This window comes from Clinocottus analis, unplaced genomic scaffold (genome assembly GCF_023055335.1).
Source record: "Clinocottus analis isolate CAN_PGR_092001 unplaced genomic scaffold, fCliAna1.0.p SCAF_8, whole genome shotgun sequence".
Classification (NCBI taxonomy): domain Eukaryota; kingdom Metazoa; phylum Chordata; class Actinopteri; order Perciformes; family Cottidae; genus Clinocottus; species Clinocottus analis.
The window spans coordinates 21,463,414-21,487,049 of NW_027176240.1; the positions used below are offsets into that span (position 1 = coordinate 21,463,414).

General features: G+C 44.3%; 2 protein-coding genes across 2 annotated transcripts in view; both read left to right on the top strand.

Annotated features, from left to right (window-relative positions):
- Nucleotides 1–547: 547 nt before the first annotated feature.
- Nucleotides 548–6,967, top strand: vax1 (ventral anterior homeobox 1). Its single transcript, XM_068568394.1, has 3 exons — nucleotides 548–1,247; nucleotides 2,596–2,783; nucleotides 5,046–6,967. The coding sequence occupies exons 1-3, from the start codon at nucleotides 1,034–1,036 to the stop codon at nucleotides 5,622–5,624; spliced, it is 981 nt and encodes a 326-aa protein (XP_068424495.1). The 5' UTR covers nucleotides 548–1,033; the 3' UTR covers nucleotides 5,625–6,967.
- A 9,864-nt stretch (nucleotides 6,968–16,831) lies between these two features.
- The window catches only part of atp6v1ba (ATPase, H+ transporting, lysosomal, V1 subunit B, member a), a 32,973-nt gene continuing 26,168 nt past the window's right edge, over nucleotides 16,832–23,636 (top strand). Inside the window, exon 1 of the mRNA XM_068568262.1 lies at nucleotides 16,832–17,053. Coding sequence (XP_068424363.1) covers nucleotides 16,945–17,053 — 109 coding nt within the window. The 5' untranslated portion in view covers nucleotides 16,832–16,944. The remainder of the gene's footprint in view (nucleotides 17,054–23,636) is intronic.

Below are 23,636 nucleotides of genomic sequence, written 5' to 3' on the forward strand. Positions count from 1 at the left end.
AGGACGTGGCGTCAGCGGCCGGGGACCTCGCCGGGTTGCTCTGAACAAACGCAGGAAACGCCGAACGGCACCCGCCGGTAAAGGTGGCTTTTTTTTTTTTTCTTTGCCGGCGCTCCAACCGGCCGGGTCTTCGTTGCCCTGATTGAGCGGCGGGGATTCGCCCGTCATCCTTTCCACCTTTCTCTCCCTGCCTCTCGCCGACAGCAGCGCAGTGGCGAGATCCGCTCATTGCACAACTCCGTTGATTGGCGAGAGTCGAAAAAAGGGGAAGAAAAAAAAAAACCAGGATCAGAAAAGTTCGCCGGCATGCCGCGGCAATCAGGCGGGCTGTGAAAAGTCGGGGGGAACAATCGTCTGGCGGACGGAAAAGAACCAAGAACCCGGGAACTTTTTCCGGGTCTGGAAGAGTCGCACCTCTGTGATTGTTGTCGCGTTCACGTCGGGGGGGTTCGCCGAGGCTTTTGGGGTGTTTTTCTTTTGGCGAGGCGAGACCAATCACTTGGCTTGAGACGAGGCGAAACCGAGGGGGGACGAGCGGACGCCTCCATCAAGACCCGATCTGTTTCCCCCCCTAAACAATTTAGTGTATTCATGAGGTTACGCAAATGCGGAGGCAGCGAGATTACCGTAATCAATTGAAACGGCGAGCGCGCGTCGGCGGCTCTGATTATCTGGAGATCATCTATCAGCCTGATGTCTGCGTAACGAGGGGAAAGGGGGGCATTGAATTACCGCCGAGTCGTCCGTTGAGAAGTCCGTGATCATTGGGCGAGGGGAGTTTTGGTCAGTGATAACAGGGCTCCTCGGTCGCCGGGCGGAAGTCTTCCAGCAGACATTAGATAGCTGACGCTCCTGAAAAGGTGCTGTTTTTTTGAAACTAAACCCCACAACTTGTCCAGACGACCGGCGGCACCTCGCTCTCTGTAATCTCCCCCTTTTTTTTTTTTTTTTTTTTTTTTTAAAACCCTGACAAAGGAAAAAAAAGAAAAGAAAAAAGAGGCGGACGGCAGGTTCCAGGAGGATAAAGTGAAGCATGGAGGTCAGGTACAACCAGGAGACGGATGGGATGGGGCTGAGGAATGGACTAAAGAAGGGGAAAGAGGACAAGGACTCCCAGGGAAGCTTGTCCAAGAGCTTCCTGAAGGAGCAGCCGGACTCCTTCTCGCCCTCGGGGAACGCCGACCACTGCGAGAAGAACAAGAGCGGCACGGCCGACCCGGACTACTGCCGGAGGATCCTCGTGCGAGGTAAGACTCGCTGGCTGCTGGTTCTGGGACTCGCGGCGTCGTGGATCCAGAGTTGCTGAGGACTCGTGCATCATCTGGAGGAGACGTTGTGTAAACTGCAGTTAGACGCATTTTACGTTTCAGGAGAAGATAAAGTATCTTTAAGAAGCTGAAATGAAGCTTCTGGCAGAATAAAACTGTAGTGGGAGATGAATAAGTTAAGAATTCAGAGGATTTCAACAATATCCTCTCAAAATTAAATTGTATTTTGAAAAAAAAGTACAATTATAGCAAAATAAAATTGTAAGAGAACTTGTCATGAATATTTTAATTCAAGCTCATATTAATAATTTTGCCTCTGGGTTTTTTTTAATACACGGCAATATTTTGGGAGGAATTTCATACTTAAATTAAACCTAATGTTAAATTATTAAAACACATGTTCAATGTTAATTATCAAAAATTAAAAATTCACTTTTAAATTCAGCTCCATTGATAAATATTGAGATTTAAAAATATGAAAACGTTGAAAAAAAAGGAGACGGGAGTTTGTTTTTTACAGATATTTAAAGTCCACACACATTATGACACTGTGTGTGTGTGAGTGTGTGTGTGTGTGTGTGTGTGTGTGTGTGTGTGTGTCAGTGATTAATGTGTTGTTGGCCCAACACTGAGAGGACGACAACAAACTGTGAAAATAACTTCACCATAAACTGCATTAGTTACACAATACGACAGGAAATATAGAGAAACAATCTTTAATTTAAATATCACCACATTAATATTAGTTTTTAATAATATTAATGTATTGATTGCTTCAATTCAATCATATGTATTTATCATTATATGGAATTGTAGTCAGTTTAATGCTTTAAAATCTTACATAAATATGCACATTGTCGAGCTTTATTCGGCCTCCTCATTGTCGTAGTTTCTCTTTGTGGAAACGACCGGATATGGAATATTATTCATATTTTAATGACTTTTCACGCTGTGGACACTTTAATAAACATGTTGTAATTACGTGAATTTAACTTTCACACCAAATAACAGAAATTAAGATTTTTTTTAATCCCTAAAATTTAATTATGACTCATAATCTCTGAAATAATTACAATTTAACGAGTCATAAACTATTCAACGTAATGTATAATTCAAACATAAAGTCACATTTACTCCACATGCGCTGATCAAAACGTGTTACACGTCATCATGCGTTCACATCAGTAAATAAAATCATAATCTGACCGGATTAAATACTGTCATGCCCTCCATCACGCTGCTATTATACTACTGACGTCTGCAGCGTCTCCTTCATCTGCTGTAATTGTTCTTCGAGCGTTAAAGTGAATCCTTCCAATCCTTCCAGACGCCAAAGGCTCAATCCGAGAGATTATCCTGCCCAAGGGCCTGGACCTGGACCGGCCCAAGCGGACGCGCACCTCCTTCACGGCCGAGCAGCTCTACCGGCTGGAGATGGAGTTCCAGAGGTGCCAGTACGTCGTCGGCAGGGAGCGGACCGAGCTGGCCCGGCAGCTCAACCTGTCCGAGACGCAGGTACGCCGTCGTTGAAGTGTGCGTCTAATCCGTGGGAACTACACAATGTCATGCGCAACAACGACAAAAAGACACAACGGCTTTTGCTTGTGTTTAAACGGCGGTGACAGTGTGTTTACTCCAAATGCTCCCATCCATTTTAAATCAAGACGTCGCGGCCTGCGAAGGCGAAATTAAACATTTAATGCTCTTAATTTGGGATTAATTTGTCAGCCTCTGCAGGTAAATAATCCAGCGTTGAAGACGAGTTTCCTGAGCGTCACCTGGGTGTTTTGGAGAAGCTTTGTTTTGTATCTTTGAGGCGATGCCTCCGTCTCCAGTGAGCGCGTTGGCCTTTCTCCATCGACGCGGCGCTAACGTCGCTCGCGGAGTGTTTAGCGTCATTACCTGAAGCCGCTGACATGAAAGCCGCCATTAGGGGTCGCGGGGTCGCGACGGGGAAGAAGAGCACCGAGCGTGACGCCGGCCGCCGCGCAGCGTCTGGAGCGCTTCTTCAAAAAAGCTTCGGCGTATTTTCAGCTACTCGTGCAAAGCGACTAGCGCGCCGCCGCCGCCGCGGGCTTTTCACGCGGCGGGAGGAGGTTAAGCTAAAGGTCAGCGAGGGGTCAACCCTTCCCTCACAAAATGCCTTTACAACCAAGTACTCAAATCTGTTTGTTTACACACAACAAACATCTGTTTCCTTTGTCAACAGATGTTTTTGCTTTGTGTGTTTTTTTTTCCACTTTGCTTGAGTATTTTCTCCATTTTTTATTTGAGCGACGCGATCGCTGCTTTTCTTTCTTTTTTTCCACACAAATTGAATGCAAGTTAGTAAAGTGTGTGAGGATGTTTGGCTCGCACAAAGGTGACACACACACACACACACACACACACACACAGCCTTTACTCCGTTCTCAGGCAGGACAAAGGCGGCGCTGATGAAATGCCTTTTAATGACAACACGGTGGAATTAGCATCCTGTTCCTCGCGGCGCGGCGCATTAAGCGACGACAGCCATTTTCTGTGCGCGCGGCCCGTCAGCTTTGTTTGAGCTCCCAGCATCCTCCTGGTTTTCTCTGCACCGGCGACGCGTAACCTCCGAGAGGAAAGAGACGCTCCCTCTACGTGGAAAACAGGGATTATTGGACGGATTATTAGATGTAAAATGGTTGTTCACCGTCGGTGAAGACACGAAAATAATAAATGAATGGAGACGATGGAGGGACGAGCAGGAGGAGGGAGACGGTGGATTTACTGATTGATCCATATGAAAGCAGTGAAGTGGGATTAGATTGACAGGTACAAATCATAGAAAACTTAATCTAGATTATCTGGATCTGTTGAGTCAGACAACCTGATTATTAAATTATCACAAGGAGCACATTCGTTTTTCCTCCTTAGGGACAATATATATATATATATATATATATATATATATATATATATATATATATATATATATATATATATATATATAGTATGTAGATGGGTTTTGCTATCAGAAATTACGAGAACAACCAATAAAATGTTTTATTTTTCCACGGTAATGTAATTATTTCAGCCTTTTCTGGGATTTTAATTGAAGAATTTTTAAAATTTCTCAATTTTAGTGTGAGGTTTTTTTTTATCATCGTGTTCAGCTGATTAAAGAAAGTAGCGCTCGTCACGGCGGCCATTTTCAATTTTTGGAGGTCGGAAAGAAAGAAGTTTAGAACGACGAGTTCTGCCTTTTAAGATGTGCAGATCATCTCGAAACGGCCGCTGCAAACTATTTAAATTAAAGATGCAGCTGAAATATCCACATTTCCAACTCGTCGATGAATAAATCCTCATCTACAATCATGAAACCGCCAAATTCTCACATACGAGGAGCGTGAAAATGATCAAATAAGTGCACTCTTTGTGGGTTTCAAAGACAAAACACCCGTCGCGCACTTGCTCGTGGAGTTCAGTGTTTCCCACACAAAAGGCCGGCGGGCGCGTTGTGGTCGACGTCCCCGTGATATATATATATATATATATATATATATATATATATATATATATATATATATATATATAAACTACAGTTAAGTACCTTCATACACATTAAATTTATTTGTATTCCATCTGTATATTTAATATTCTTCTCACTGTTTTATTTATTTCTTACTCTTTATCTATATTGTCACATTTGTAATCCTGTAACTTCCCCACTGAGGGACTCTTGAAGGATTATCTTGTAATCCATGCATTGGTGACTCTGACGCCTCTCCTCCTCCTCCTCCGCTGCTCCCCCAGGTGAAGGTCTGGTTCCAGAACCGCCGCACCAAGCAGAAGAAGGACCAGGGGAAGGACTCGGAGCTGCGCTCGGTGGTTTCGGAGACGGCGGCCACCTGCAGCGTCCTCAGACTACTGGAGCAGGGCCGGCTGCTGCCGCCGCCGGGCCTGCAGGCCCTGCTGCCCCACTGCGGCGGCGGCGGTGGCGGCGCGCTGGGCTCCGGCCTGCGCCCTCCTCCCTCCATGGCCATGGCCATGTCCAGCAACGCCGCCGCCGCTGGCGGTGGCGGTAGCGGCGGCAGCAGCGGCGGCAGCACCGGCACGGCGGCCGGCAGCCCCCCGCTGCCGGCGGCCGTGAGCGGCTCGGGGCCGGCGGCCGGCCTGCAGGGCTCCCCGGCGGCTCACGGCCTCTTCGGCTTCCCCATGCCCTCCTTACTCGGCGGCGTGGCCACCCGCATGTCCTCCAACCCGCTGGCCATGGCCGGGTCGCTGGCGGGAAACCTGCAGGAACTCTCCGCCCGCTACCTGAGCTCCTCCGCGTTCGAGCCTTACACACGGACCAACGGCAAAGAAGCCATGGACAAGAAAATGGCGGAATGACGCTTTTGTCTTCAGACGGATTCCTCGTTTTCAACCGGACTCGTTCTGCTTGTTTTTTTTTTTTCTCTCCTTCTAATTGTCTTTGTTTGGGGTTCTCGCTCATTCTCCTTTCATCCGTCTGCGTCACGTTCGGTAGCAGTTCACGCGTTCCAGTTGCACATCTGGCGCCTCGTAGAAAACAAAGACCTATACAAGCTGACAAAGGCAGGGCGGCGGAGGGAAGGGGTTTTTTTGCACAAAAGGTTCATATAGGAACGACGTTGCGGAGACTTAGAAAGACTCTTCATGAGATTAACGAGGGATCTTTCAGCTTTCTGTTAGAGCAACTTTAGTTCCTTCTGTGAATCCTAAATTACAATACGTGGTTTCAGAGCTAGGCCTTCAGCGAGTGCCGGGAAAGAGTCCCTGGAGTTTCTGTCACAGATTGGGATGTAAAGCGACGCTCCCTTTCCTAAATTGGTGTGTCATTATTTGATCGTGTCGGGTAGACGTAGAGGAGGAAAGGCAGAGCGCTGGCATGTTTGCGGGAGCCAATCGGCACATTTGAAAATTTAAAATCCAGCATTTAAGAACGAAGAAGCCGGTTTCTCGACACAGAATTAAGGGGGAGGGGTAAAAAAAAAAAAGAAAAGTGCCTCCGTTTGAAGGTCACTGCGAGGCCGAAGCCGACGCGTGAATGTGATTTGCTTTACGCGGACGCCTCCTCCGCCTCCTCCGCCTGCGAGGAAACCTTTTGTGTGTCCGTTTGAACCAAAACATAACCCAGAGACGGTGTTGTCATACAGTACGAGTGTTGGATTGTTCAGTGTTGTTTTTCTCTTTTGGTTCGGGTGAGGACTTCGGCGTTTTACAGCAGAAGTCTCCACTTTGTGACATTTAATCGTCTTCAAGATGCAGTACCTGGCTCTTCTTTCTGTCTGTGTTTTTAATACCACTGTGAGTTCTCAGAGTATTTGGTGTACACTTTCTATTCCATGCACGAGCTAAGCGAAGGAGGAGAAAAGCTTTTCAGCGTTAGGAAGCTGCTTGTTCGGTTCGACGCGACAAGGTGACAGTTTTTATTTACCACCATTAAGACAATAACCTTCCACTTCCTGTGTGGAGAGTCCACGGCCTTCACGAGAGACTAATGGAGACCGGACGGAGTATCGTAGTCTAAAAAAAGTACTGGAAATTCAAAAATTGTTATTTTATTGTAAATTATTCACTTCTGTATCTAATAGATTATTAGTATATCTGGAAAATAATGAATGAGTGAATGTATTAGCGGGTTGAGGAATCAATCAGAAGCTCTTTGGTGCTGTTGTTGTGAAATATCTTGAAATTTGTGAAACGTGGTACAAATGTGCATATATATGATGTTTGGCTACAGACAAAGACCACAGCGTTTTTTTTTTCATTTTTCTTTTATACATGTTGCTGTGAATCAAGTTATGATAAATTTCATGACTGTTATACCTCACACACACCGCCTGGGTTTTTGGTAATAACAGCGTTATTACACGTTGGAACGATCGCACTCGCGGTTAAATATTCAACACATTTCATTTGGACTGAAGCTAAATATTTTAATCATTGGTAATATTTCAAAAAGATTGTGAAAAAGGCCTCACATATATTACATTTACCAAAAAAAACTGAGAAAAGCAAAACAAAACACACATTGGTTGTGTATTTTTAGTTGAACTTGTGTGTTATAAATAAGCTAAATGATGAATCAACTCTCAAAATAGTTCGCAATCATTTTTTTTTTGCGATTGAAATAATGAATAAGTGAGTGTTCGCGTCACCTCCGGGGTTCCTCGTGGGCCCGAAACGAGACCTCCGCTTTGAGACAAACGGAGGTGAACGTGACGCGATCCCAACGGGAAACTTTCACTGTGGACAAACTGCGTTTTGTCCCAAATTCACGAAGAGTTTCGGTTCAATTCACCAACTAAAATCACCACGACGACGCGGCGAGCTGCAGACGACGCTCACGACGACGTTCCTTCATGTTGCATGTTTGTAGAGAGGAGATAAATTATTTAATACTCATTTTTATTTAGAGGTAATATCCTGCTAAAAACATCGAATCTGGTTCGGTCAGTGAAACTTTAAACAAATACAACATTTTACAGAGAAATTTTAAAAACATTTTAACGGACTGAACCACTTTCATCATAACGTGTAATTTATTAGATATATTTACGTTTATGTAAATGCAGGAAACAGCATTAATGAATCAAAACTTGTGGTTTTATTCACATTTGCTGATGGGAAAATACATGTTTCTGTCAATTAAACTAAACGAAAGGGTTTCCAGGGCCAGTCGTCTTCACGCTGCGTCTTCATCCCTCGTGGTCGTGGACGGCAGGCGGCGGCACCGCGGAGCAGGAGGTTCTGGTTCTGCGTGAGTCCGCGGTGCCGGTTCCCCCGTTCAGGACCCGACGGCCCGTCTGCACCCTGAAAAGACCTTTTCATCCAACGCCGCGCCCGAAAGCAGCTCGAGTCCAGAGGCGTTTAACCGTTGGTGGTTGGACCGGGCGGCGACCCAGTGGTTAGCAGGCCCATCTCTCTATCAGAGGACCGGCGGTTCGAGTCCCGCGAGTCCACGTCGACGTGTCCTTGAGGAAGACACTTAACCCCTAAGGCATAAAAATGTGCTTACAACTCTCACAAAACTATCCTTCCTGTTTTATTCGATCTAAAAAGGATCCGTTAGCTTCATTCGTTAGCTTCATCCGTTAGCTCCAGTAGAAGAATACTTTATTTTACCGCAGTGGAAAGTTATAAAAGGCGTTCAGTGCAACTTTTACTCAAGAAAAACCAGACTTCCACTCTGCGGCGCGGCGGTTTTGCTGGAGTTCAAGCGTTTCTGTAAAGTTCAGACATCTTTCCTCCCGCGGCAGCGCAGGATCGTCCAGCGACGCAGGAGACTGAGGCTCTTTTGTGAGCGGCCCCAAAGGAGCCCATCCTCCCCACTGTGTCTTGGGAATCTCCCCGGAGGAAAAAGAAAGGTCACATTTACGCCTCCCTCGCCTCCTCCACCCCCCCGCAGCCTCCCCCCTCCCATTCTCTCCCTTCACCCCCCAAAGTCCAATTAGAAGGAAGGTCGGGGAGGGTTTTGTAAGTGGGGGTTTTCGGGCTGTGTGTGTGTGTGTGTGTGTGTGTGTGTGTGTGTGTGTGTGTGTGTGTGTGTGCAGACCACCAACACATTCCCACCCGTCACATGGTCCGGTCTCTAAGCTCGGGTCTTAGGAGGTGAAAGAAAGGCTACATCCTGTCTTGTTTTGCGTTACTGTCTTTGGCCTTGTCCTTTTTTTGTTGTTGTTGTTGTTGTTGTTGTTGTTGTTGTTGTGCCGTACAGTGAAATCTGGGGATTAAACGCGCAAAGTGTTGGACCGACGCGGCGCCTTCGAGCTGCGCGGCGCTACGCAGCTACAGGTTGTAAAAAAAAACCTCCTGCACAGTTTAGTCGCTCCGCTTCCTCAAAGAATAATTAATCCCATTAAGTAATCAAAGAGTGAGGGGAGCGGGAACCTCTCCAAAGCAAAGGGTTCCACTTGTGTATTCTGGGAAACACTTAGCACAAAGCCATGAAATAACCATAATTACCAAATGTGTTGAAATACCACAATGTTTAATTACACGCGCGGCACCTCGCTGCTGAGCTGCCGGCTCTGAGTTTGCAGTTTCCAACACCAAGACACATTCACGCGGCTCTGACAATGTTACTCATGTTTGAGGGCTGCAACTGACCATTATTTTAATAATCGATTGATTATTTTTTCAGATTAATCGGATGAAACATTTTTTTTTTTCTCAATAAACATTAATTTTGCGACCTGTAACCGACAGTGCAAACAATCTTAACAATAAAGAATTCATAAACAAAATAAGGAAACACAAATCAGTAAATTTAACAGGATGAACGTCAGAACTTGTTGCCTACACACTCTCACACACACACACACTCTCACACACACTTACAGATGCACAACTGTTACACAAGAAGTTATTAATTACATATTAAACCCTGAAGACGTTATCTAACCCGACAGCGCGGCTCAAACACGGAGAATGAACGACTAGCTAGCGAGCTAACGACAATGGTTAGCCTAGCTGCTACGTCATTGTAGCTAGCGACGCGATCACGCAGTAACACACGAGAGGACGCGACGGGCTGCACCAGAACCTCCTGGACCTTCTGGCTGCTGCGACTTTTATACTCAAACATCTCCGCGACTTGTTAAGCGGCGTATAATCGCGCGACACAACAAATTCATTGCCAACTTTTTTAATAATCGCTTTTTATCGCTTTTATCGATTTGTTGTTGCACCCGGCTAATGTGATCAATGGCTAGTGGGAAGGAGAACAACATCCTGAGTTAAATAAGCTATGATGTTGTTTGCAGTATAAGTACGTCGATAAAAAGACATTTAGCAGCGTCTCTATTGTGTTGAGTACTTATTTATGAATGGAAGCATTCAAAGCTGCGCTCGTTTTCTCTTTATGTTATCAGAAGTAAAAAGATGACAGCAGCTCATTGTGAGAAGTTTAAAGTCTCGTTTGATCAATTGTAATTTGCTCGGCCGGTCCGTCTAAGAAGTTAACAGCGAGACGCGAGAAATCTATTTTATTGCAAGAAAAGAAGGAAAAGATACGACGGCAGTCAATGAGAGTGAAATGAAGAAATTATAAAACAGAAACAACAAAGAGAGTCTAACAATGGGCTGTAGTGGAAACAAATAGTTTCTCACACACACACACACACACACACAAATGTATTTTGTGACAATAACTATAAATAAATGTCCCCACAAAAATAGTTTTCAATGCACACTAAAATAGTTCTGATTGGATATAAATGTGAACAAAATCCACACACAAATTTAAATGAATACAAGCAATTATCATCATTACAAACCCATGTGGGAGTGCAGAGCGTTGGCCAGCAGGAGGCCGCTCACAGTTCACTGTGACGGCACTAAAAGCAACAACGCACTTAACGATGCACAACATTCAGCCTTCAGATCATTTGAACAGGTGAGTTGGATAATGTTGTCATAAACAGGGATATGAGCATGTTGTATGTACCAGGCTGTACACGTGCTCAGTGCCGCTGTACAGTTGGGTGTTTCATCCTGAGGACCGATGGGGGTCGAATCCCTTTTGGAGCTCCAAGTGGTCATGTGACGAACTGCAGCCTTAGCCAATCAGAGGTCATTTTCAAATCAATCACGTGGCGGCACGACCACAAGGGAGGGAGAGCAGGTTGCACTGCAGTGGCGAGTAAAGGCAGTGACACACTTCCACTTAGACATCAGCTCAATGTCTCCTCCGACAAAAGAGCGAGCTGAGCCATGTGCTTTAACGGCCGACGGTCATTGTTTGTACGCAGGAAGCGTCGGCTCGCAAATGCGACCACGGACTGAAGAGAGTCTCACTGGAGACAAATCAAGTAGCGTAGCTTCAAAACGACACTGGAGACGCTTTAACGCTCCTCCAGGACGGAGAAATTCATACGTTTAGCTTTCAGGAAGATGCCAGACTTAATTCATCGTAAAAGCTGAATACATCTGCTAGAACCCTTAAGAGTTGATGTGTCAAGAGGACATTTAAATTATGCACAGGGCTCTGAGTTTAAACAATGAGAGGCCACTACTATTAAACAATTTACCATTGTGTCGCCATGCAGCACCAACAGGATGATTCACTTAATCAAGGAACAACAGGACAATCCACTACATGATTGGACAGACAACAACCTTATTGACTTCCCAGGACTTCCTCCAAGCATTTGGTAATAGCATAAATTACCATTTCTCTAGACAATACATTGATATTGGACAATTCAGCTACTGATTGTATCAAGTCATCGACATTCTTAACATTCAATGTCAAATTTTAAAGGGATAGTTCACATTATTGGAAGTTTGGTTGTATGAGGTACTTCTCTAAAGTAACTATGGTCTATCTGCACGTACGTAAACTGATCATTCTCCGAGGTGGACCTTTCATAGATGTCTGAAAAATGTTTGGCTGCTGGTCTTTTTCTTCGGGCTAGGGTGTGCCAACAGCCATTTACTTTAGGTACACTACGGGATAAGTACCCAAAACTGACAAATGAGGAATGAATCACTGTTTTAAAGCAAAGTCCTGCAAGCATCTGCAGAATCACACTGCAACTATTTTGTTCGCCACTATTTCAAGTCAAAGATAGTGACTCTCACAGAGACAACGGTTCCATCCAGGTGCGACTGGCCTCGTTGCAGCAGGTAGATGACGGCGTCGTCCACTCCTACAAATTGCAGAGGGTCTAGTGATGACGTCGCCTGCAGTCGGAGGTGGACCAAGACCGGCCTCTCCAGCGCCTTCATCACTTGGGAGCCGGTCGGTTGTCGTTGAGACCAGATGGAGTTGTCTTCTTTGGTACCGGGATCAGGCACGATGTCTTCAGCAGCACCTGGACTTCCTGCCTCAGGCTCAGGTTGTAAAGGTGCTGCAGGAAATCACCCACACACGTAGCTGCAGGGGTTAGCCTGAGGTGCGCAGTGGCGTCCACAGGTAGTGCATGGCCTTTTGACATGAGGGTGGTTCCCTGGTCAATTACAATTTCCTTTGCTGTTCCAACTCTAGAAGAGAACAAAAACAAGAGAACCTCTTCCGATGTCTTTGTTCGTAGATGGACCACTTTAGGAAACCAGGTAGCGTGCGGACCATGACCAAGATGGTCACGTGATCTATGGCAGGGGTTCCAGTTCACACGCTGGCATGGCAGGGAGTGGAACCAGCCGGCTCCCGGTGGTCTTTTTAGAGACGCCAAGCCGACACTCCAACTGGAAGAAGAGCTTGACGAGGACAAGAGAAAGACTTCTTGTCGAGGTGCCTTGCCACGGCGGGGCAGTCTCTTCTCATCAGGGCTGGCACTGGCAGGTCTCAGCAACGTCTTTCTTAACTCAATGTGACCCAAAGGAAGGGTGCACTGGAGCTTGAGGCCGCTGTGGGCATTGAGGCTGTTTCTTGGAGGCCGGCAACGCCTCCACAGAAAGATTGTTCTGTTTCTGTGGCACCAACTGGGCATCCCTTCCAGATATAAAAATATACTTTGATTGCATTGAATCTGTAGGGCAACCTGATGATTCTGCAGTATCGCAACCAGTGATTCAATGTTCCTGGAGGGGAGGTCTGAGCAGCGTACCGTCAGCCAACGAGCTCTCTTGGGCGATAAAGGGAGCTGGGCTTGCAAAACGTATGTTCTTTCTAGATATGGGCAGCCATAGCTTCAAGGGGCAGTGGCCCTCCTGGAAACATAGAGGGGGGAGAGGTAAGGTCAGGCAGGAGTGTCAGCTTACGCTCCTTGTGTTTCTCCCTCGGGTTTTCCTTCTGCTCTCCGATTGCTTCTGTTCTCCTTTTGCGGCAGTCTCTCGTTGCTCATGCTCCTCATCTGGGTTTCCTCCTGTTTATGGTGAGAGGACAGTGTAGGTAACCCTGAAAGATAACTCCTGCCAACCGGTGCCAGCTTCCGCCCTGTTTTCCAGCTCCTTCTGCTGGAGGTTAGGCAGTAGAGAGGGACGCCACATTGTGAATGAGTGATTGTTGACATGTAAAACGCCTTGAGTGGTTGGAAGACTAGAACAACCCCTATATATAAATACAGTCCATACCACTTTGCATGACCACTGCATGTCCATGAATGTATTCTCACTTAGAGGTAAGGCGACCAAAGAATGACTTGGTCAATACATAGATAAACGTTAATTTGTCTTCCTCTTCACGCACAAAATATGGCCAACACAAGCTGGCATACATTAAAACCAATTGCGAAAAATTCTTCAGGAACACCCTCCATTTTTCTAGGGTACATGGGCCAGATGTTGCCGTGCAATGGCAGCTGAATTCTCCCAATGTCCAACGATCACGTAGTCCGCCTGCAGCTAGCTGTTAGTGGCCACTCACAGGACACTGATGGGCCCATGCACCAGCTTGCCCCACACAAACACATTACTTCAGAGCATGACAATATGGATTCTTTGTGCAATATGTAATCACGCGGCTTGACACTGCAGGAATCATGCCGCCGTGCACGGTAGGTCTCCTGCATGAAGGTCAGACGTGCAGCCTTTCAACATTTCAAACCCAAGACACAACATCTCATATTGAAGGCTGTGGAGTCACTCAGTGTGGATGTTGTTGGTAGGAGTGCTGGCCTGAATTCAACATACCGTTCATATTTCAGGACACTGTGTGACCCCTCTAACAGCTGCAGCAGACATACAACATGAATGCATTAACATGATGATACATATTTGCCTAAATGGGTTAATCTGAGGAGTTTGAGGGAAAGCATAACCATGTGAACTCATCAAAAAAGACTCAGGGGACAAAAAAAAAACAAATTTAAAAAATGAGGGCACTGCTCCTGCAGGCAGAAGCCCTTCACTTGCATTAATTAGCTTTTTTTTTTTTGTGCATGCGTCCTGAAACGTTTGCATGAGCTCTCTAGAGGTTCCCGTCGGCCTCACCGCGGCGGCGCTCACCACTTCAGTCTGTAGTGCTTTTCCGCCATCAGAGAGCGAGCTGTGCCTTTCTGTGTGCGATGCCAGTGTGCCGGTTGTGCAGCGGGGCACGGTTCAAAGTCATCTTCAAACAGCCGCTTACGAGCTATTGTGCGGCACATGCTGCGTCAAATGAGAACGCGCCCGTGAAAAGAAAACCCCGAGAAAAACGGCAAACTAAGAATTTTTAAGGGGAAAATGTGAGCAATCATGTAATTTTACCTGTCACTCAACTGTTCACTCGCCAATACATTGTGTTGGTTGTGTGAGAGAGAAACACTGAGGGAGACACACAGCCCAGATACAGCAGAGATATACACTTCTGCCAGCTGCAATTATCTAACATCCGTCAGATTTTAAATTCTTATCAACAAAGCAATTCCCGTAAAATCTCAAAAAGGCAGCCGAGCTGATGCTTTTATCTCAAATCGGCAATCCAGCGTTCATTTCCTGTTTCCATTTGTCTTTGAAAGGCATGCAAAAGGCTTCAGGGGACGCCAGGACACGAGTCGCAGCAGAGAAACAGAGCTCCGTCGGACAAACAAGAAATGTGACATTTCTGTCGGCCTCGCCACGGCGGCGCTCACCCCGCTGGGACTTGAATCCTTCCTCTCTCATTGTTTGGTAGAGCGGAGACGGTGAAGATGAAGGTGTGACCCAGACTCCTCTTGTTGTTTCAGTCCCTATTTGTGGCAGTACCGGTTTCTATCTTCAACATGTTGAATATTGAATATATTACACTCAAAAGAGACCGAGGATGAGGCTCAAAACATTGATTCTGCCCAAATGTAAAGGAGGTCGAGGGCTGTGCCACTGGGAGGCAACATATAATTCCCTCTATGTGGGACAGTGGATGTAGAAGATGGCCTGTAAAAGTCTTACAAATATCAATCAATTATTTGACAGAACAGAACTCAAATTCTTCTCTCAGCTGCAAGAACAATATTCACTTCCATCAGAGGATTTGTTTAGGTACCTTCAAATGAGACACTATGTTACATCCATTAAGACAGACAGACAAACCCTGATGTAATAGAAGGCTATTTTATTAGTATAGCAGAAAAACCTTTTTCAACTAAAAACCACGTCTCCCACAAATAGCAAAACACAGGGAACATCAAGGGAAAGTGGGAATTGGAATGAAATGTTATGATTGAAGATAAAACGTTGTGAGATATGTGCAACATATCAGAAAGGAGTCCGTAGCCAATTGTGGAAAGCATTGGACTGGAAATTAAAACTCAGATACTTATAATCTCTTCCTATGTGAAGGATCCTTCGGCTTCATTATGTTGGAGAAAATGTGGAAAAATAGGAGTTCACGCGCAAATCTTTTGAGTTCAGGGGTTTGGGAAAGATTCAGCAGACAGCGATCTGAGGAGTATTTTGTGTATACTCTTAATGATTGCCAGGAAAATGATAACACAATGAAATGACTGCAAATGTACAAATGACAATAGATACGAAGAAGATGGATTGTGTCAGTTTACTTTCATTTCAGTTCATTTTACTTTAGTTATTCTTTTCATATGAAATATTTCCTGCATATATAATTTAATTGAACTTAATTTAGCTGTTGGGTCCTCTCCTCCGTCCTCATTGAACCCTCCTTGTGGAGTGCATGTGTAAAAGGTACATGCAGGTATGCATGTGGATGGTTGTGTATTTGTATGAGCATTTGTAGATGTGCATATCTGTAAAGGTTAGCGTTTAGCCTCGCTATACGCTGCTAAACTATTGATACTAATATTACTGTTTTGATTATTTACTATATTTTCATGTGTATTATGTTTATTTAAATGTTAAGGATTGTTCTATTGTGTTGAAAATGCTAAATAAAATAAAACACATTACAAAAAGGATGATTAATTATTGTGTGTCGGGTGTGTGGAGCAGGAAATGTGCAACGCGAACTGTCTATTGTTGTATGAATGGAACCACGTGCACGTCCACATGACCAGCAGAAGTCTGCAGCTGTCTGTGGATGCCGAAACTAGAAAGTAGGTCCAGCTGTTTAGATGTTCAGCGTCATCTTTTCACATCACGGCTTCATTAAGAACAACAACAAAGTCATCAGACACTGGCTGTTTCTCCTGGGACAGAAACAGCACTCACATTCATTATCTTTTACAAGTTCATCGTTTTCTTTCTCTCTGTGCTTAATCCCTGTCAGTGAAACTGCATGAGGCAATAATGTTGAGGGAGTTTGGGAATTTCTCACGACAGCGATGACACTACAGGCATGTCTGATGCCAGATTTTGTGATAATGTCAGTTGGTGGAAACGTTTAGCTGCAGGTATTATATCAGGTTTACCACATCCAGTGCTTCAATTGCATATCGATTTAAAAAAATATATATATATATCATTATTATGAGAAAAACATACACGCTGTGATGCTGACGACCAGAAACTAGTTCTGCTGCATTAAGAAGTAGAAGCAAATTATTCATATTTTATTCATTTCTAATGCAGCAGAACTGTCGCTGGATCTAATGACAGCATATGCAAGTGGCTATATATTTATGTATGTATTATATTGTCATTGTTATAACTACACACTTTACTCTGGCAACACGTGATTAAAAGGTAAAACCTAGAGCGCTAACGTTACTCACCCATACGCTTTGCGCATGCGCGCGCCCATCAGTCAGCTCCATCCGGTTCCTCCGTGTCACATGACCATCGCTCGACTGTCACTTATGCTATTCGGACCCAGCTAGAAAAGGCACATCGACCAACGTTAGCTTCCTCGGGTTTCCCGTTTCCTCATCAGACGATGGCAACATTGGTATCAAACAGGGCGATGGACATCAACGGCTTGGCGGCGGCTGCGCGGACACACACCCAGGCTGTGACCCGAAACTACATCTCTCAGCCTCGGCTCAGTAAGTGACGTTAGCAGCCTGAGGTAGCTGCAGCTGTAGCTAGCGGCTAACAAGGTTGTTGTGCTGCATTCAATGACAAGTATACTGTGTGGATTACTCGCGTACCATACTATCCTTGTAACGGTTCATCTTTAATACGTATTATTTAGCATCCAGGACCGTAATGTATTGTATTAGTTATGTATGTAACGTTAGCAGCACTGTCAGATGGACCAGATGGATGAGAAATAGTACACTCCATTACTGTTGCTTTGTAAACATATGCTAAATGTGTGATATATGTGACCATGTTCATGAAAAAACACACGCATTGTCAATACAGCACTTTGGATACCCAGGGGACAGGGAATGCAGCACACTTCAAGCTAGCACGCTAATTTTGCACATCACGACTACAAACAAGCTAACGTTAGCCGCTGTTGCGCTGAGGGAAACATGTGTGTTAAGGTTACGGCATAGAAGTACATCTGCCATTGACGTTTGCTTTACAAGCTCGCTTTATAAAACCAGCTAAATGATATATATACCATTGGTGCAGCACAGCAAATCAGCTGAGCTAGCATGCTAGCTGCGGCTAACAGTGGCCAGTCCTGCACCAAGTCATCGGTCATCATTTTATCTCACGTGACACTCCACTTTAACTGCATGCATTTGTTTTACGGAGCGTAGTCTCACTAGTAGTCGTATGTACGTTTAGGGACTCGTGCACTATTGTCACTGTGGCGAAGACTGCGCACACTGCTATAGTCCGACACAGCTACCGTTAGCAAAATGCTACTAGCGCAGTGGATTGGCCAACATTGCTGACAGTCAGGTGATTTGATGGCGCATGAATTATTGAGTGTTTGTATTTAATGTGAGAGCTGGGTTGAACGTGGAAGACCAGCTTCACTGTCTCCTGAACGCCCCATACTGCGATGGTGTTACTGTAATAATTTGATTCCTTCCAAATGTTGTTGGCTTCAGCATATTACAGACGAAAAGACTGGCGACAGATGGGACGACTGCTCATGTGACGGTCACGTGGGAGGGACAGGTCACGTGGGAGGGACATGTCACATGAGATGAGAGAGACCGGTCACATGAGAGGGACAGTCAGCAGGGCTGTTTTTTTATTTTTGGTTTAACTAAACCCACAATTGTTGAGGAAATCTGTTATTTAAATATTTGAATACAGGTTGTATGGTTTTAAAATAGTGTTACTTGGAAGGTTTAACTATGTTGATTGTAATAGTTATTAGGAAATTAGTGTTTTCCATAAACATTGGGATTTACAATGCATAGTACAAATAGTTGTACATGTATACCAGGTCTTGTAAAACATGTGAGATTTATATTTGGGCTGTTGTGCCACAGCGTTGAGGGTATTTTAAATAGAAAATCAAGCCGTACATACTTTGAAGACAACAATGCAATGCTGTTGTGATAACATATTTTTTTAGTTATTTTATTATTAGATTGTGGGGGGGGGGGGGGGGGGGGGGTAATAAGTCCACCTAAGTCATTTGCATTTAGTCATTATTGTCTTGTAGGGATGCTACTTTGACTAAATTAGTCAATTATGATTAATTATTCTAATAGTTGTTTGGTATCAAAGCCCAATTTGATGTCATGAAGCGTAGTCTACTGTGGTGACCTCTGTGGTTAGTGGTGTTCATGCGCTGGTCTCATGGATTATTTTATGCCCATGTTGACAATATTTCAATCAACACATTGAGGTTCACAGATGTTGGTGTTTGTCACTTTGCTGTGCGGACCTGATGAGTCTTGACCGCGACTTTGATTATGCTTTTGAATACCAGAAGAAACTTTAGTATTTTATCAGGAACAACATAAACAGTGTGTTCAGTAGTAAGGGTCCCTGTGAGGGACAAACCACTCCTTCTTTGGTCCATGTTCAGTAGTAAGGGTCCCTGTGAGGGACAAACCACTCCTTCTTTGGTCCATGTTCAGTAGTAAGGGTCCCTGTGAGGGACAAACCACTCCTTCTTTGTCCATGTTCAGTAGTAAGGGTCCCTGTGAGGGACAAACCACTCCTTCTTTGGTCCATGTTCAGTAGTAAGGGTCCCTGTGAGGGACAAGCCACTCCTTCTTTGGTCTATGTTCAGTAGTAAGGGTCCCTGTGAGGGACAAACCACTCCTTCTTTGGTCTATGTTCAGTAGTAAGGGTCCCTGTGAGGGACAAGCCACCCCTTCTTTTGTCCATGTTCAGTGTAATTTTTTAAAGTGAAACCTGACTGAAGTTCTTATCCCTGACAGCTAAGTAGCTCCGCAGTAAATGCTACAGCAATGCGTCTGTGCATTTAATGCATGATTAAGTAATTATTGTGTTAATGGATTATTGATAATGCATTTATGACGTGTCAGCGTGCCCAGCCCAATTTTTTTTCCATTGTTTTTCTTTCTTTTGGCTAAGTGTCAGAGGCAAGCATGGACTGAAAGCCTCTTAGCAAAGTATAAGCAAATGACTTAATGGAGCATAGAGCATGCAACATGGGATAAAACCCCCGTCCTTAAGACATCTAATCATCTTACTTCTAAAATTCTCCTTATTTGCTGAATGGCTTGCCTTTTTTTTTGCCCATCACACATGTTTCGAAGCAGCAGCAGTCCGTTCTGATGTTGGGGCGTCAATTCAGAGCCAGAAGATTATCTCAACTAACTGTTGAGAAACCTTTTAGATGCTCCTCAAACACTGCATGTGCTGCATTCCCAATATGGCGAGCATGTTTTAGGACCCTGCTGGTGGCTCGAGATTCAGATCCTTTAGTGTGACATACTGCTTTTTATGTCTTTAGGTCTGAGTTACAGTACTCTTTTTCAGTTGGCAGTGAACTATGGAGCGTAACTTTTTTACTTGTTTTGCTGAGCCGAGTGAGGGGTCCTGTTCCTGTTTCAGTGGTCACTTCCTCTTTTGTTTGGTCTGTGAATCACATGTGACGAACTGTATCGAGTCCATCAGTAGACTAAGAACGCTGACTTGCTTTGCCGTTTTAACAACTGCTATGCTAAGCTAAGTTAGCCGTCTGTGCTGAGTGGTAGAGCAGGGTCGTCCAATCAGAGGGTCGACGGTTCAAGCTCTACTAGTTATGTCGCTGTGTCCTCGAGCAAGACACTTAATCCCAAACTCCTGAGCTGTGTGAATGGTTAGATCTGAGTGGCAGCTTGCATGGCAGCCTCTCAGTGTGAATAATGTGAATAATGGTCGGAAGACGTTTACTCGTCCCTTGAATTCGGTTGTGGGTTTACGGTCGTGTAGATTGCGATTGTGAGGATTATTCCTCGTGGAAGTTGAGGGCCATGTCCATTGAAGCACTTGACTGGGAGTAACCAAACACTGTCTATAGGTGGACGTGGTAATGGTGACATCACTCATTGGTTTGCAGACCGATGTATTGAAGATTTTGCCCATTGGCTCGGCGTCTTGGATTATGGCCGTTGTGGTGTTTTTTTATTTTGCAACCGATGAATTGAAGTTACAATCACTGGAATACAAAGGAGTGACATGGACACACAGTGGACAGCTCTGGTGGGGGCCTTTAGCAGCAGTTCTCAACCTTTTTTTGCCAATGTACTCCTTGTAAAATAGTTTTTCAGCCGAGTACCCCCTATCCGCCGCAAAAAACATATTTGTGCCATCAGTGTCTGATTTAATATAGAATATATACAACTAAGTTACACGTATAACTATTTTTAAAAGATTTCTTAATGGAGGCTAATTTTAAATATGTATATTTTTACAAATCTTCTGTACCCCTGGAGTGCTTTTGTGTAGCACCAGGGGTACACAAAAGCACTGACCTCAAGCATTCCCTGATTTATAGTCTGTTTGACTCGAAATGGACCATAATTTGTAAAATTGGTCCTCGACACCGGTTATAAAATCAATAATTAGGCCAGTTATTCTTTGCAAAGGAGCAGAGCCAGAGATGCAACGTGTTACTAATTGCATATCCAAGTCGAGCGAGTGGAGCGGTACCTCTTCAATGCATGAAACGCACAATCACAGAAGCTCTCATGACGTCTTGCTCTCATAGTGAACCTTCCTCTCGTCATCCCATACATTTGTTTTTAGCCATAAAAACCACAATTATGTGTTTTGTCTTCAGCCCGGAACATACAGAAATAGTAGATCCCAAACTGAACGTTGTGTCATGGAAAAGTTCACAGTTATAATTAAGATAAATATGTTTTTCCCAACAGAAATAAACATCATGATGTATAGAAGAAGACTTGAAACTAGAGATTGAGACATAGACTTATGTTTACAATGTTTACTGAGGGAATACATCAAGAGAGAAGTAGTCATTTATATAGACTTCTATACAACCAGAGGAGTCGCCCCCTGGTGGTCAGGAGAGAGAATGCAGCTTTAACACATGAAGCATAGACTTCTATACAACCAAAGGAGTCGCACCCTGGGGGTGAGGAGAGAGAATGCAGCTTTAACACATGAAGCATAGACTTCTATACAACCAGAGGAGTCGCCCCCTGGTGGTCAGGAGAGAGAATGCAGCTTTAACACATGAAGCATAGACTTCTATACAACCAGAGGAGTCGCCCCCTGGTGGTCAGGAGGTAGAATGCAGCTTTAATACATGAAGCATGGACTTCTATACAACCAGAGGAGTCACCCCCTGGTGGTCAGGAGGTAGAATGCAGCTTTAATACATGAAGCATGGACTTCTATACAACCAGAGGAGTCACCCCCTGGTGGTCAGGAGGTAGAATGCAGCTTTAACACATGAAGCATAGACTTCTATACAACCAGAGGAGTCTCCCCCTGGTGGTCAGGAGAGAGAATGCAGCTTTAATACATGAAGCATAGACTTCTATACAACCAGAGGAGTCGCCCCCTGGTTGTCAGGAGAGAGAATGCAGCTTTTAAGACTGTAAAATGGTCTTGAAATATGTGAAACTAGTGTTGGCAGCTCTGGTTGGAAAGCCTCGGCCTGAAGACCACGACAGCTGCAGATGGGCTCAGGATCATCCGGTCCTCGTTGGGTTAAAGCTAACGGCTACCTCGGTGTGTCGCGAGGGAAACCCCAGAGACTAGTTCTGACCTTTCAGTGGAGCCGTTTCCCAGGCATCCAGCGGTCCATAAGATCACCGTGTTGAGGTGTTTTTTCTCTGGCTTATTGAAGAGAGGAGGCAGCCATTGAAAAGCTGCTGTAAGACCGAGCGGGAAAATAAACAAATAAAGAGATTTCTCATCAGACCAAGTCTTTTCTTTTTAGAGGCCTTTGTCTCTCTCATGTCAAATGCGACAAAAGCTATTAGCCCACGAAACGGCTGGTCTTTGTTTTAGTAGTGCATTCTGTCATTTAGTGCTATGAAAAGACATAGAGCAAGGCGCTATACTTCTTTGTGAGGATTTAATTAATGGTAATAATGTAGTCACGATAAACAAATGTCTCATCTGTCACCATGAAAGTCATTTCTATAAAATCAATGTTATTTTTGTAACAGTTCTATAATCCACATTCTAATTAGGCTTAAGCAGCTAGCTTGTCAGTAGAAAAGACTCTCCGTGGGCGTTTGCCATTCTTTTCATGAAAGAACATTAAAATGTAGGCTAAAGATTTGACACCATTTCTGTCTGTTGCACGAGCAGGAACCCGTCCACGTGAACGGTACTCTTGCTTCGCTGACCGCTCCTCATTCATTTCCTGACATTTTGCTTCATCTTAAGAGCTGTTGGGTCATTTAGAGAAGTCCCTATTGTCTAGCAAAAAAAAGAAAAATCCCTTATGTATCAGTCGGGTAATTTCCATAGCGGCAGTGATGATTCAACCTGTGCTTGCATATAAAGTGGCACCGAGCCATTGCTTCACATGAAAACAATGTATTATATATATATTATATACGATTTATTTATTATTGTCAGGGTTCTTCAGGTCATGGAAAACCTGGAAATGTCATGAAATGCCAATTTCCAGGCCTGGGAAAGTCTAAAAGTTGTGTAAATGTGTTATATTCATGTGTTCATGACGTTCATTTAGTTATAAATGATGAATCTGCTTTTAAAAGAAAGAGGCTCAAAATATCAGCAGCATACATACAGGCATCTATATAAATGTTTATTCTTTTAATCAAACTATTGTCTCTCATTCATTTGAGTCATTTAAGGTTTACTGTCTGCTTTGAATCCTCATTGTTAGTTTAAATACTACATTTTATCACTTTTTACTGTTTACACACACATTTCACACAATGTTTGCTCATGAACATTTGATTTAAAGTCATGAAAATAAGAATACAAGTCATGTAAATTTAGATAAATTATGGAAATATGAATAAAAGTCATGGACATTTGGTTCAAAGCCATGGAGATCCATTGGTCACAATGTGCATGAACCCTGTATAGTTCTCTTCATTAAAAGCGTTTGCTTTCTGGTTTTAGTACTAGTTGTGAGTAAGATGGTCTTTTTACACGTTCACATCTCTCCACCTTGTCACACGGCTGCTTTTTTAAAGGTTACATCCTTGCATTGACGCGTGCGAGCCGAACTGTAAGCCATATTGTTGAGTTACCTCTTAGCGAAACGCTTTGAGTGAATTTAAGTTCCCTCTCGTGAGCCGA

Coding starts and splice junctions, on each gene's coding strand:
- vax1 (XM_068568394.1), top strand. CDS start 1,034: ATGGAGGTCAGGTACAACCAGGAGACGGATGGGATGGGGCTGAGGAAT. Junction 1,248..2,595: donor CCGGAGGATCCTCGTGCGAG/GTAAGACTCGCT, acceptor CAATCCTTCCAG/ACGCCAAAGGCTCAATCCGA. Junction 2,784..5,045: donor TCAACCTGTCCGAGACGCAG/GTACGCCGTCGT, acceptor CTGCTCCCCCAG/GTGAAGGTCTGGTTCCAGAA.